The 14,646-nt window shown below is 40.2% G+C and overlaps 1 protein-coding gene across 4 annotated transcripts in view; it reads left to right on the top strand.

Annotated features, from left to right (window-relative positions):
• Positions 1 to 14,646, top strand: part of VPS8 (VPS8 subunit of CORVET complex) — a 158,479-nt gene that overhangs the window by 38,801 nt on the left and 105,032 nt on the right. For all 4 annotated transcript variants that reach the window (XM_075004218.1, XM_075004217.1, XM_075004220.1 and 1 more), the window contains 5 exons: positions 1,457 to 1,543; positions 6,100 to 6,167; positions 7,047 to 7,200; positions 7,296 to 7,355; positions 8,160 to 8,267. In XM_075004218.1, coding sequence (XP_074860319.1) covers positions 1,457 to 1,543; positions 6,100 to 6,167; positions 7,047 to 7,200; positions 7,296 to 7,355; positions 8,160 to 8,267 — 477 coding nt within the window. The remainder of the gene's footprint in view (positions 1 to 1,456; positions 1,544 to 6,099; positions 6,168 to 7,046; positions 7,201 to 7,295; positions 7,356 to 8,159; positions 8,268 to 14,646) is intronic.

Below are 14,646 nucleotides of genomic sequence, written 5' to 3'. Positions count from 1 at the left end.
GTTTACTTTTATGTGGTTTTTTAAACATTATGTACGATCAAAGGAGGTAAGCTTATGGCACATGCACGCTGGAACACTGCTTCATCCTTGATGTTCTAACATGTGAGTGGGATTCCACAGGCTGCCCCTTTTGTTTTGTGCTGCTGAAAACTTTGTGCACTCAATGCATGAAGGTTTCAATAAGTCAGGGAGACAAAATCTGAGGAGAATTCTTGATTTAAGTGTGGAAAAGCCAATGCTCTATTCATCCTCTAGCCAAACAGTTGCCAGACATGGTATTGCTCAAAAATAGCAATAAAATTTATGTTAAGATCATATGGTAAAGCACTCAGAAGTTGTGTGATACATGGAAGTTTTATTGAGGTTCGCTCAACCTGAGTTCTTCCCTCTTGTGTGCACATTTTACAAAGTAGTCTTTAATTACCTGTGGCTAACCGACGACTGTGGCCCAGTCCCACAGGATTTATACCTCATCACACTTCTTTAATTTTACCTTCACAATAAGGTACATAGAGCACAGATAGAGCAACTAACATTTAAATTCATATGTAGTTTCACTTAGGTGGACTAAAAACATTTGTCAGATGCCATCATGTCAGTGCAGTGCTGGAGAGTGATTGGATATCCTGGTAATGGGTCTGATGTAAGAGCCTGAAGAAGATAGAATGACTTTTGGTCAGCAGATTTGACCTATCCAGAACATTGGTCAATAATAGATGTTACACATAAGTATCTAATATTATAGAAGACCGGGTATGAACAGTTGCAGTATTTGAAAAATGGTATATTGTATGTATTTAAAGATGTATTATAATTGTCCATTAGAGTAAACTCTTTCATATCTGGCAGCCCTGAGACTGGCAAGTTGCTGGATATTCAAATATTACAGATAATAGTGAGGCATACCTAGTAATGCATAACAGTACGGAAAAACAAGATTAGATATTAAGGAACACATATATGCAGAGTACTTTATTTACCAACATCAGTAATATTGTACATTGTAAATGCTGTATTTGTATTTACTTTCACTAAGCTGTACTTACAGAAAACGTAACTAACGTTTACTTATGGTTAAAATGATGGTTATTTAAGAGTTCCAGGTGATAGAATGTCATATAGGAATGTTTACTGTAATTTGGTGATGTGTATATAAGGTGAACAGAGGTGGGCTTTTCTGGAAGTTTCTGTAAAGAATAGATGAGTTTGTAGATCTGTGGATTGTTTTATTTTTCCTGACTGTACACAGACAAGCAACATAAAGTGTGCACTGAATCAAAAATGGCAACAAGTAATCTGACCACCTTCCTAAAATGAAAACAGAAGGCTGTAAATTTATTGGGAAGTGGAAAACTTGTTAGGTTATTGATGCTTAGGGAAGGCACGTAGAACACCTGGCTCCAGTTTGTATGCTTTAAAAAAGCTTGTATTTAAGAAAATTTAACTTTGTTTGCAGATTACCATGTGGGATCTGGCCAGTGGGAAGCTTTTAAGATCAATAACAGATGCTCATCCCCCAGGAACAGCAATTTTACATATCAAGGTAATAAGCATTCGATATTATTATGTAGACGTCAGTTTCAGTGATGGTAATTATCTGTCTTGATGCCTATAGCTCTCAAAGCGGTTTTACAAAGGCGATTATCTTTTAAAGCATTTTGAAGTCTGCCAATGAAATGCTCTTTAATTATCTTTGTTTTTTCCTAGATGAAATGGTGAAATTATAAAGTGTCAGCTACTCCATTGTTAAGGTAGTAGCTGCGTTTCTCTTAGAATTTAGCCCCTGTTCCATTCAGATCATCAAATAAAGGTCTAGTAGCCTCAAAATTGATGTGTGAGGTCTGGGACTGAGTGAGAATTTTCTCCTGAAGTGATGTGTCCTCATGAGAGTATAAAAGGTCTTTGGTTTGTTTTTTGCAACGTTGTTAATGAGGGAAACTGCAGAGAATCTTATCAGAACGCCTAATTAGCTGATTAAATCTGAAAAGGTTAAAGGTATAATTAACAAACAAAGCAAGGTAGGTATGTTACCAAGGTGTCCTCACTTCTTTGTGCACTCCGGAGGACAGCACAAGTGCAAGAACCAAGCATAGGAAGGGCTCACAAGAAGCCTAAGTAGTTTTTCTGAAAGTCAGTGCTGGTGGGGCTCTGTCCTAACTGATCACTACTGAAAAGGAAAGTTAATATCACATTAAGGATGAGGGTACAAGAAAACAACTGAGCTTTCAGTTTAAAGTCTCTAGAACCCTGTTTGCCTCAGACCCCTAAATGGCCTCCTCAAGAGTCGAACTTGCAACTCTACTACTGAGCTATACACCCTGTTGACTTTTTGAGATATGGTATTTGAAGCGACATTATCTTTTGTGATTTACAGTTATGGTCAGCTTAGTATGTTCTCCGATTTGAAATATTTAAATTTATTATGACTTTGCCACCGGGGGATTATGCTAATTTGTAACCCATCTATTGTTCATAATAAAATGATGGCGCACAGATTGACTTTCCTGTTAAGATTTATTTTCCCCGTTTCTTGCCAAAAGTAGTGTCATCTGTGCTATGCTAACTCTCCTCTTTGGATCTTTTCATATTACAACACAACCCTGTGCGAAGTGAAATAATTTTAAAGAGAGCGACACTGTAGAGATGTCCTTTCTTTTAGAACAACCAGTGTCTTCTAAAGCATGGGTTCTTAACCTTTTTTGCCCTCAGACCTTCCCTGAAAGTGACTTAACGCTTACACTTCCCATCCTTCCCCATATTAATCAATGAACCAATCAAGACATAATTAAGATGATAAAGGGATTTTACTTCTAGCCAATTTCTCACATACACAAAAAATATAAAAATAAATAAACTAAAAAGTTCTTCAGGACCACCTTAATGAGATGGCTGTTGCTACTTTCAGTCAGTAAGGACAAATTCAAGGGACCATCTTAGACAATGCTAGGTGCATGTTATGCCTGGAATCCAACCGATTTCTAGCCTTTGTCTTCACACTGACCAATATTGGAAATCCAGATTTGCAGGGATAGGTTGTAGCAAATGGGATCAAGGCTGAAAGAGCTTTCTTTGCCAAAACTGGGTAGGCAGCTATTTGAGAGCACCAAAATTCATCAAGATTCTGATTAGAGAATCCTTGCTTCAGCAAAGCTTTGCTCTACAAATAGATTAGGTCGTCCTTCTGCATGTCAGCATCATCCATCGAGTACAAATTAAAGGTGAAAGGATTTTGAATCCACTTGTCATTTTTCAGTTCATCTTTAACAAAGTAATTATCAAAAGAGTCCATGAGATTTTCCAGATGCCTCAAAATATTGCCTTGAATCCAGTCTGGGACTGTCTCTAACAAACCCTCTCCAGAGAGAAGAACGTTTTCCAGAGTAGGAAAATTTGCATAATTGTTCTTTGCCACACATCTCTTCCAAAGAGCCAGTTTTTTGCTGGAAGGCAGAAATCTTCTCATTTGCATCCAGAGCAGTCACTTCTGACCCTTGAGGTGAAATGTTGAGGTCATTCAATTGCGAGAATATATCTGCAAGATAGACCAATGACACAATGAAACCTTGGGTTTCAAACTCTTCACACAGTTTTTCCTTTTTCTCAAAGAAACGTGGCTATCTCAGTTCTAACTTCTACAACACATGTGAAGACACTTCCATGTGAAAGCCAGTGCACTTCTGTGTGATATAACAGTACTTCATGAGCAGCTCCAACTTCTTGGCAGAATATTTTGCAGAGTCTGTGGTTCAAAGCTCAAGACCAGATGAAGTTCACCGCTTGAACAGCGGTATCCATATCTGATTTCAGTCTTGGAGAAAGGAGTTTTTTTATGCCAATGCATGATGACGTAGAAAACAGTGGATGACCTTCACCCGTGGGGCCTCCATCTGCACCAAAACTGCAAAACCAGATTTCTTCCCCAACATGGAAGGTGCACCATCAATGCGTATGAAGCCCAATTTTGCCTTTCAGTCCAGTCCATTTTTTGAAAAAAACTCATTGATTAGCTGGTACACATCAGCAGCTTTTGTGGTAGCCAACAGGGGTTCACATAACAAAAACTCTTCTTTGAAGCACGTTTCAGTGGCGTCTCTCACAAAAGCCAAGAGTTGACTGCAGTGAGCCTCATCGGTACTTTCATCCAATTGAAGTCCAAAGGGCAGAGTCGCTTTCTTGAGTTCCTCCATGAGTTGATCCAAAATATCAGATGACAGATCCCAAATTTGACAACTGATGACGTAGTTTGACAGAGGTATTTCAGTAATCTGTTCCCTCTGTTGCTTTCCGAGAACAACTTCAACCATTTGAAGGGCACAAGGCTTGATCATAGCCTCACCGATTGTGTGAGGCTTTTTGTTCTTTGCAACGAGATATGCCACTTTGTAGGAGGCCTCAAGGAGTGGCTTCTGAGTAGATCCAAAACCCAGCTTGGGTAAAATGCCTGAGTGGAGTGGAGCTTTCTTCTGCTTCAGCGACTCCAGCGAGTCTCCAGAGTTTCCTGGGTGCACATTTGCGAAATGCTCTCGGAGTTTGGCAGGCCTCATGTTGTTATTACAGAGAACTTTTGCACATAAAAAGCACTCCATTTTTTTCGCTGCCATTGCGGTCAAGACAGCACACGAACCCAAATTTCACACAATCCTCACTGTATTTCCTTTTCTTTGACATTTTCTTGTCTTTTTGAGAGGACACAAAAATGTAAACTAAACTATTGACTGTGGTGGAGTTAAACACAAAAACAACTACCTATGCCAAAGACAGACTGCTAACTGAACCAGTGAATGCGGGCAAAGTACAAGACAATACGGCGCAATACAAGGGAAGGTAGTATGCCTGACCTTGAACAGCTGGAGGCGTGGGATGCATGTGAAGATTGCAGTAATTCTACAAAGGCGCAATATTGTGTCTGACCTAATTTTTGAGTGTCAGCCTTGAGGGAAAAAAATCACCACCTGTTGCATCAGCCAATCAAAATGTAACACTGTTAGTAAGATGTTAATTTGTGTCGTAAACCAGTTTAAAGCAGTTTGGTGGAATACGGTCAAATAGCTCTAACTGTGAAAGTAGACGTTATTCTCTTAAGTAGCTGATCTCACCCCAAGTTCCCCTATATTCACATTAATTGCTTATTAATTAAATAATTTTAATTCATAATATTAGTTATAAAGAATTCTAAACCCTAGAATTTTATAGTGGTGAGAAAGCAATTGCGATAAATTTTCTGGGAGGCACCTCACACCTTCCCTGCATCCCCTCTGCACCTCCCCTTTGGAGGCGCACCCCACAGGCTAAGAACCCCTGTTCTAACGAGTGTTGCTCTGTGAAGGCAAAGCTCAGCTGGACCCTTCCATCATAGTGAGATGTCTGGATAACATGATGTACTTTATGTGCAAGCAGAGTGACCTAGACAGTTTAGGAAAATATAGTTCTCAGCAAGACTTCTTTGTGATAACACAGCATAGGATGAAGCTACAACAATTCAAATACATTTCTTTCTTTTCCCCCTCAACTGTTTATCTTGCCCACTGATTTGGGCCTGTGAAATTGTACTCTTTTCTGTTTAAATAAATCTGTGTTTAGTAATGCAGAAAGTCTGACTTCTGCAGTAAATGTATATGTGGTGGGAAATCTTGGTTACTTGCTTTGGATATGTTTAAAGCTCTATATGAGTGATTGAGTAAATAATTAAAATGGCTTTCTTTTGATTTCTAAATCTATTTAGGAAGAGTTTGCTTCACAATCAGTGCCATTGCAGTACTGACACAGTAGCATGGTGTTTAATTGTACCGTAGATTTTATACTGTTTTTTAATGAAAACACTGCAAATGCCATAATAAATTCTAATGCTATAAATGTTAAATGTTTGCATTTCATGGCAAATAACTACGTTCACACAGATAATTAAAGAGATCACTAGACATTTTTTTCCTGTATAAAGTTATAAACACAAGGAATAACACTTTTGTGTTTCATTAGCTGTATTAATATGCTTGCTACAATTTAGAAAAAAGCATCCGTGAAATGAGATTAAATCCTTTGTTTTGACTTTTTTAGATTTAATATTGAGATCAGAAAAGATGATATAATTCTCTGTTTTAGTTTACAGATGACCCGACCCTTGCAATTTGCAATGACAGTGGAGGCTCCGTGTTTGAGCTGTCATTTAAGTAAGAGAAGAACTACATTTTGTGGAAAAGTGACAGTGGGGAGGAGGATTAATTGAGTCAGATTTTAGAATTAAAAGAGCATTTGAACCAATAGGGATCTTCCAAATGGTGAGACTTCTAGGTCAGGGCCTTAACAAAATGTTGGTGCAAAGTTTTTTTTCAAGCCCCTTAACAGAAGTAGCGTGGAATTGCTTAATGATCTGGATAGAGCAATGTGCCTTTTTGACTAAAGACCCCCACAACCACAGCATAGGTGTGTTTTGACTGTGTGTGGAAGACCACATTGAGGAATCACAGAGGGAGAGTGTTTATCCGAACATAGCACAGTTCAGCAGGTTCCTCCACCTTGCACCATGTGCTAAATCAAAAATATGTTTTTACAGTTGTGGTAATGTATGCATTTTGATTAAGGCTGGACGTAGGGAGGGGTGTGATTGCAGCTGTGGGAGCAATGCCATTTCTCGGGGCCTCCTGGCAGATGCTCCCTCTTTCTCCGTCTTCAGTGCAGTTCTTAATCTTCAGGCTCATTTCTCCTAATTTTTATTGACAGTAGCTGTAAGGTGTAGTTCGTGGCAACTCTCGTCCTTTTGTGTGTATCTTGTATATGATTGGGCCTCATAGATGCTGTTGACAGAGACAGGAGTATGGGATTAGGGCCTGACAAGTTAACTGTGGGTGGGCCAGTGGTGACTCTCTTAAAGTAGACCTAGTGATTCATTTTGTCTGTATCTGTGATGCTTCTTGAAATGCCATAAAAGCATTATCCCTTACTCCGACCAGGCACTGTGAAAATATCTCTCTCCAAGCGGTTATCTGAGATAATGTTCTGGATTTTTTTTAGATATTGGGCAGGCAAGTTCTTGATTGCTTTGTTTTCAGGAGAGTTATGGGTGTGAGAACATGTGAATCTCGATGTCTGTTCAGTGGTTCCAAGGGAGAAGTTTGCTGTATCGAGCCCTTACATGCAAAGACTGAATTGAGAGATCACCCTATTACCCAGTACTCACTGCTGGCAATGGCTTCCCTAACTAAGGTATCCTGCCTCTCACATCACCCTGTGCTAAATTAAAATGAAACATGTTGAAAAATACTTAAACATTTTCATAACTTCTTTGTTTTTGTTTAAAGATTCTAGTCATTGGCTTAAAACCATCTTTGAAGGTGTGGATGACTTTTCCCTATGGTCGTGTGAGTAAGAACAAATATCTTTTTTTCTGGAATAAGGCTACGGACAGTTTTAATGGTGAAGTGGGTGTGACACTTTTGGATCTTGGGACAGTTAACTCTGTGGGAGACAGTTATGGCAGACCATAGATCTGATTAATACCAGGCAGGAGAAGCAGTGTGTCTGAAGGCTGCTGTGAATTGTTCTGCAGATTCAATAACTTCTATGGGAGGTTCCTGCAAGCAAGAATAGCAGCGGTGTAGAAATTCCTCAGCCATGCCTCCGGGGGTAGTTGCTTTGGTGGGTTGGGGAATAAAGCTGATTATGGCCTGTAGTTGACCCTAAGAGGGGAGAAGGCTATTTGATCTTCTTTAAAATCAGTTTAATCTGAGTCTGCAGGAAATCATATATGTTAATGATAATCCTGTGAGTATCATTACAGGGCAGAGTTAGCATTAACTATGCATTTTCGTACCTTTAACAAATGTACCTGTCATATAATTCTTGGTTTTGGAATAAATAAACTTGGCTGTGACATAAGTTACCTTGTACTCTTCGTCTTAACTCTTTTTTAACGTCATTTTTGGCTTGTAATTTGTACAAAGTGTTTGAGAATGCTGCACTTCTCTGTGGACAATGTTGCAGAGAAATTGATCTTTTTGGTGCCAAAATTTTAATTTTTCTAAGTGGATTCTTAAGTGCTGGAGTATTTAGACCACTGGCATCAAAAGACCCATCTGACCTGTTCATACACCACATTGAAGTCAGAGTGTCAGACTGTTTCTGTATACACAGTATTACAAAGAGACTGTTCTGTCTCTCTTTAGATGGATCCCTCTAGTGTGCCACTGCTGGCGTGGCATTTTGTTGCTATACAGAATTCGATGAACCCCATGCTTGCCTTTTGCCGAGGAGATGTTGTCCATTTTCTTTTGGTAAGTCTGAATTTCTAGTTCTGTGCAGTCTTCTGGATAATCACATCTAGAATGCAAGTACAGAAGTTAATTCACTCTTGATCAGTGGTGGTATCGTTCCATAAGGTGAATCACCGCTGTTCACGTTGACTTGGGAAAAATGCAGTAGCATTTTTATTGACGTGGCAACACTGGCCATACGGTGCCATTGTATAAATATTCCCTGAGGGTAACATGGCTAGATCAAGTGTTTATGTAGTTTAATGTGACACAGTTGAAAAATATTCTCTCTAGGTCCGTGCTGAACCTTATTCCTCAGCTTAGCATTTTTTGAGTTGTCCTGTTTTGGGGCCCAGTCCAGTGTCAATCAAGTCAATAGGAGCTGGATTGGCTCTTAAGGTATGTCTACATTACATTGTAAACCTGGGCTCAGACTCCTGTTGAGCCCAAACCTCCTGCCATCCTCATTCACATTTCTGATTTGGGCTAAGAAGTTGTTGGCACCTGAGTTGTAGGACACTCTAGTGTGGTGGGACTTGGCCTAAGTCCTGTGTTTTTGCTGTGTGGTCACAGTTCCAGCGTAGGCTCCCAGACTGATGTCTGGAGGCTCTGCTGCTCCTGGGCCAGTGTGTCTTGGTTCTCTGTCATTTACATACCCACTGGATTCCCAGAAACTGGAAGCACCACTTTGTTCCATTGATGGCAGTGGAACTTGGGACATAGTTAACCAGTTTTTCTCTTAGCTACAGACAGTAACAAGAAGTAGTTCAGTACCAAATATCAAGTGCCTGCTAGCTGACCATGGGAATGCAGCCCGCTTCTGGTTAATGTCTGGTGTGAGGAAAACAAGACATTCAACTTCATCAAGAGTACCGGAAATGATCTTGTCTTACCAGAAAGTTACAAAGAAGCTTTCAGCATTGCTGGTCCACTTGACAGCTGATCAGTGCAGAGTATGAATCAAGCAACTTGAGATTGATTACTGTCAAGTTAGGGATGTTAGCCACATCTCTGGCTACCTGCCTTTTCAGTGAAGAATTCAGCCAAGTGCTGGGAATGAGCCCACCACAACACTTTGCGCTCTAAATGGAGATGGCACCTTTATGACGCCTAAGCCACAGATACTACCAGATCCAAGCTCAGGAAGTGTTTCAGTGCTCATGCCACTTCGTGAGGAGCCTTTGAGGCTGGAACAGCTGCAGCATATCTAAGATCCATACTGTGAGGAAATGTTTGACAATGCCCTGGGAGAGCAGCACGCAGTAGAAGCAGAAGTAGTGCTGGAGAATGGTAAGTTTCTGCCTCTAGGTTTGTTAGTATATGGATGGGATGGATTTCTAGTTTCTGACCCATTAAAATTATTAGAAGTCAGGTGTTGCAGCACGTATCTGCTAACAAGAGAACGTATGCCTATATCCACGCAACATGGAATCCAAAATGGATATCAGAAAGTGAAAATAAAAGTTAATCAATTATGGTGAAATTTTTACAAGATACTCATACAGAGTTGTGTTGGCACTTTTCCTTATTGCCTTCCCAGATAGTATGCTCTGCTGTAGAATTTCACCACTCTGGACCATCCCAAACTGCCTGTTCATTAGACGTGTCCAGTACAGTTAAGACAGTATGTAGTCCATGTTAGCTATCCAGAATGCAGAAGGGGATCGTATTTAAGTGAATGATGCTGTAAATGTGTGAGGAAGGCCAGGCGGGGCAGGGGTTAAACAGAGCCTGTTTGCCCAATCGGCCGCACCCTGGTTCACCTGCAGCCCATGTCAGGCCTGGAGGAGCATGAAAGGAGGGAAGCCAGTCCAGTTCAGGCTGACCAGCCAACAGGTAGGAGCTGGCTCTGAGGCAAGCAGGGCCCAAGCCAGAGCTGGCACTGGGTTGGCTGCCAGAGGGCAGAGCCCCAGGCACTTGATATTTTTCTGAATTTAACAAAACCAATGATTAAAAAGCATAATTTTGAGATTCCACAACCATTTACGCTGCAGAGGAAGTAACTTTTTTGTCATAATCAGGCAATTTGTTCTTTCGTTTGTTTTGGCAGGCTCTTCCACCTCTGCAGGATGTCCATAGTCAATCAGGAGTCTTGCATTGTGTATGCTCTGGTGTTAATTAACAGTGACTGCGGAACCAATAGGAGGAGGAAGCAGGCCAGGACAACAGACTGCAGAACATGAGAAGAGATTGACAGCACAGCTTCTGGAGCGTGGGCTGTGCTTGACTATAGCAGTCAAAGTTGTTTGAGGAGATGCTTGTGCTCATGACAAGGGAAGGCCAGCTTGGCCTACACCTTCCGCTCCGCCTCCGCAGCCTGAGTCCTCACCGCACCTGCACTGGACAATTCTGTGGTTGGGTTGTCCACGACACAAGGAAGGAACACTAGCTGGAAGGGCAGATGTTTCCATTTATTCCTCCACTGTACTGCACCAATGGCATGTGTGTGCAAAACACCACAAAAGGGCCAAAGAGAACAAATTTTGCCTGAGATGGTAGCTGGTCTGGCTGCCAGATTTTATTAAATACATATGTAAAAACAGTGTCTTGTTTGCACATGGGCATGGTGGCATGAGGACTGTTTATTCCCTTTACTGAGAATGACCTACATAAATAGCAATCGTCTGGTGGATTGCAGCACATGCCCAATTTACACAATAAAGACAAATGCCTATAAAAGGTAATAGTCTGTCATATCAATAAGTTTAAGTTCATACAAAACCATCACCACTGGTAGTGTGTGTGCAGGGAACCCATCCAGTCCCCCAGGGAAGTATCTCTAGCATTGTTTGTGTTCTTGATGAAAGCATGCATTCCTGAATCTGTTGGGGGTCATGCAGACCGTAATATGGCCACACTCAGCGTCTCTGATTTCCACTGCATCTTTCTTCCCTGCTTCAGTTACAACAGGTGCTCTTTCTGGCCGTGTGCGTTCTTTCAACAATACAGTAGTGCCATGAGTCCACTCCTGACGAGATGGAGCACTTTCTTCCTCAGACATGTTCGTGGAGCCCAGCAGGCCAAAATAATGTCAATGGCATTAACTCTGGTATTCAAATAGTTCTGTGAACAATTCCAACAGGATTTCAATATGCCAAACTTATATTTAGCCACCATTTTACAGCTGCTAAGGGTGTAGTTAAAGCTACGTTTGTTAAGACCTCTGCAGTCAAGAAGTGGGTTTATAAGCCATAGCAAACAAGAGCATATGGGGTCTCCTAAAACTGCAGTGGAGAAAGTGACTCTATGACAGTGTTACTTGGTGGGAATAATGTCACTGCGTGTCCATGACGGTAAAATTGTTCTCTGCAGGAAATACTGTCATAGAGTACTTCGACAATAGCATGGAATGTACTGATAATCTGTCTCTATAGTCAACCAGCACCTACATGATGATGGAATAGTATCATTTGCAGTTTATGTATTTATGTGCTCATTGAGTTGGGCAAACTAGCGACATGACTTCCATGAATGACCTATGGTTAGATAGACTGGGAAGCTCCAAATCTGGATATTTGCATTCCACAGACCTGATTTACAGTGCAGTTTAGACATACCCCTACAGAGCAGAAAAGTTAAAATGTTTAACTGGTTACATGATAGCACTCAACCGGTTAACTGATTTTAATGTAGGTCCTGCCACTGGGGTCATGTCCATGACTTTTCTGGCCCAGCACAGCTGGCTACTGGCAAGGGCCAGTTAAGCATTAACATTGCGACTAGAGGGCAACAGAACTGTGGGAATAGCATTTTTCCAGAATGCTCGATCTGAGGGATGTGCCTAGACTGAGAGTGGGTAATAGCCGTACTTGGAAAAGTCCCATTGGCTTGTCAGGACATTCAGTTTCAACAACAGTAATATGATCAGCAAATGAGTTGTTTGTAAACAACTTCTGATGTATTTGGAAGTAGAAGAATTGTTTTATGGTTATGGATCTGGACTCTGACTTGATGAGAGTTTCCATCTGTGCAAAGATTTCCTCTGAGACCTAGGACAAATTATGTGAGCTCTCTGGGTTTTGCCATGTGTTCTAAGGCTGGGATAATCCTTTCTCTCACCCTTTTTTTTTGTTCTTTAGATTGTAAGCTCTGAAGGCTAGAGACTGTTTCTTACTATCTTCTACTGCAGCACATGGTGTGTTTGGGCTGTTGTTTGAAGTCCATAGGTGCTCTTAATGTTTCAAACAATATATTGCATTGCCAGTTATAAAGTTTTTGAGGCAAATACCTGATAGATTTAAGCTTTGTTTAACATTCCTTGAGTTACACTAGTGGCCATTTATATTAGCTAACAAAAAATTATTTAATTTTATGTCACTGTCATACTTTTGCTGAAAAATGGCTTTGGGGGACAGAAATTTCTCACATTCCTTGAGCCCTGAAATGAATGCTTATTATTTAAATGATATCCTTTTCAACTTTAAAGCAACTATCCAAGTGCAAAGAAGCTTTATTTCAGTCTTTGTTGCTCCAAACACTGTTTTGTGCTTAGATAGTCAAAATCAGCTTTATTCTAAAACTCCAGGCTTTGACTTAAGTAGATAATATTGCAGAGCTACTTATCCCATCATGCAGAAACTTCCCACACGGGGTTAGCCTTACCATCTTCTGTTCCTTGTGAGATATACTGCAAGAGTCATTGGTGAGACATGATGGGCTCAACGGGTAGCTTGATCTTCTCTCTCCTAAGATGGTTTGTAGAAGTGTCAAGTATATCTCCCATCTTCTAAAATTAGACTTTTTAAAATTAATACAACAAAAATTTCCCTGTCATGGAGTTAGTTATTGCACAAACACACGCTATTCCAAACACACAACCACAAAAACAAGGGAATGAAGTTAAGCTAGTTTACAGTATTTACCCTCTTTTTTTGTTCCCCCCCCCCACTCATGGGCGCACACTTTATTGTATGCCAGAGGTTCCCAAACTCAGGGGATGTGGAATGTATGCTGGGAGGGACCTAAGTGTGTGTGGGTGAACCATCATGTTTTACCAACAGCAGTGAACAGCTAGTAAAACTGATTGCTACAGTTATGTCTGGTCCTAGCATGGCACATTTGACTCCAGGTGGCACAAAGCTCTTTGACAGATTGCTGTTACACTTGCATAGTGTTATACAAAGTGTTTGCCATCTGTAGGTTATCTGTTTGCTACAACGTGGGGTGCACATTTAATTGTGAGCATTGCCCACAGTCAGTTTCACATTAATGGATTGTTGGCTCTATGTGAGTCATTGAATTACGGTTTTTAATATTTAGTGAATTGTGCATAGATTTCTGTTCTTAGCGTATAGACACCAAAAAAAAAAGTGCGACCTTAAATAAGTTTGAGAATCGCTGCTGTATATCACAAACCGTACACTTCAACTATAGTTCTGCTCACCCATCTATTCCTTAATTATATGTTCCTCTCCCAACATTAGTGTTGCTATTATTTAGTATAAAAGTTTGAAAAACTGAGATTCCTATGAGGGCAGAGTTAAGTTTGTGATGTGAATTAAATGTGACCAGAAAGTATAGCTCCTGTTCTCACAATGAACAAATTTTCTCCATGGGCTGCTGCTGGCACACAAACTTTTATTTATAACCAGTCTTGGCAGGATTAGATTTTTATCAGTAAATATTCACAGATGTCTATTTCACTGTGCGTATACAAATCCATTAAAATATTTCCTTTTAATAACCACTGAAATTCATGGATATGCAAATTAAGAAAAATGCTGCTTGATAACTTATTAGTTTGATTTCAGACTATTTTCTTTGTGTGCTTGATGTGATGTTGACCATGTGTTTAAGTTTTATAAAGTTCTAGCTCTCCGAACTGTGGATGGTGATAAAAATTTAAAACAGCTTGAACAAACATCAACCTTATCTGAAAATACACCTAAAAAAGAAAAAAAAAAAACACCCCAAAAATTCTGCCAATTCTGATTATTCACAGAGTTGTAGCTGTGTTGGTCCCTTGACATTTGTGAGGCAAAGTGGGTGAAGCAATATGTACTGTTGGGCCAATTTCTAGTTATGACAGATGGCTAAAAAGATCCTAAATTAAAACCAACCCATTGCGCCTTGGATCTACCAAATATCAGTCTCTGTCAATGTTTGTACTGTTATAATTGTTTTAATCAGCCCACAAAAGAAAGTTCAGTTTGCCATGGCGAAATTTTAACAGGTCCTAGTTTTGACTACTTCCTATTATATTATTTGAAAAGAGATTAAATAAAATACATTAAAATATAAAGGACATAAACTAACACTTTGTGAAGTGATTCAGTGAGTTCTAGTGAGAATAGGAATTTATGCACCCTTTTTAAGGTCATTTTAGAAAGCTCCCCCAGTGATGGTGCTTTTGAAAGGCACTGCTAGAACACTGATACTGGGGAAACCTACAGACCTTAAA

The sequence above is a fragment of the Carettochelys insculpta genome, chromosome 10 (assembly GCF_033958435.1).
Source record: "Carettochelys insculpta isolate YL-2023 chromosome 10, ASM3395843v1, whole genome shotgun sequence".
Taxonomy (NCBI): domain Eukaryota; kingdom Metazoa; phylum Chordata; order Testudines; family Carettochelyidae; genus Carettochelys; species Carettochelys insculpta.
Note: the sequence above shows the minus strand (reverse complement) of the source record. Positions and strands in the feature narration are given on the sequence as shown.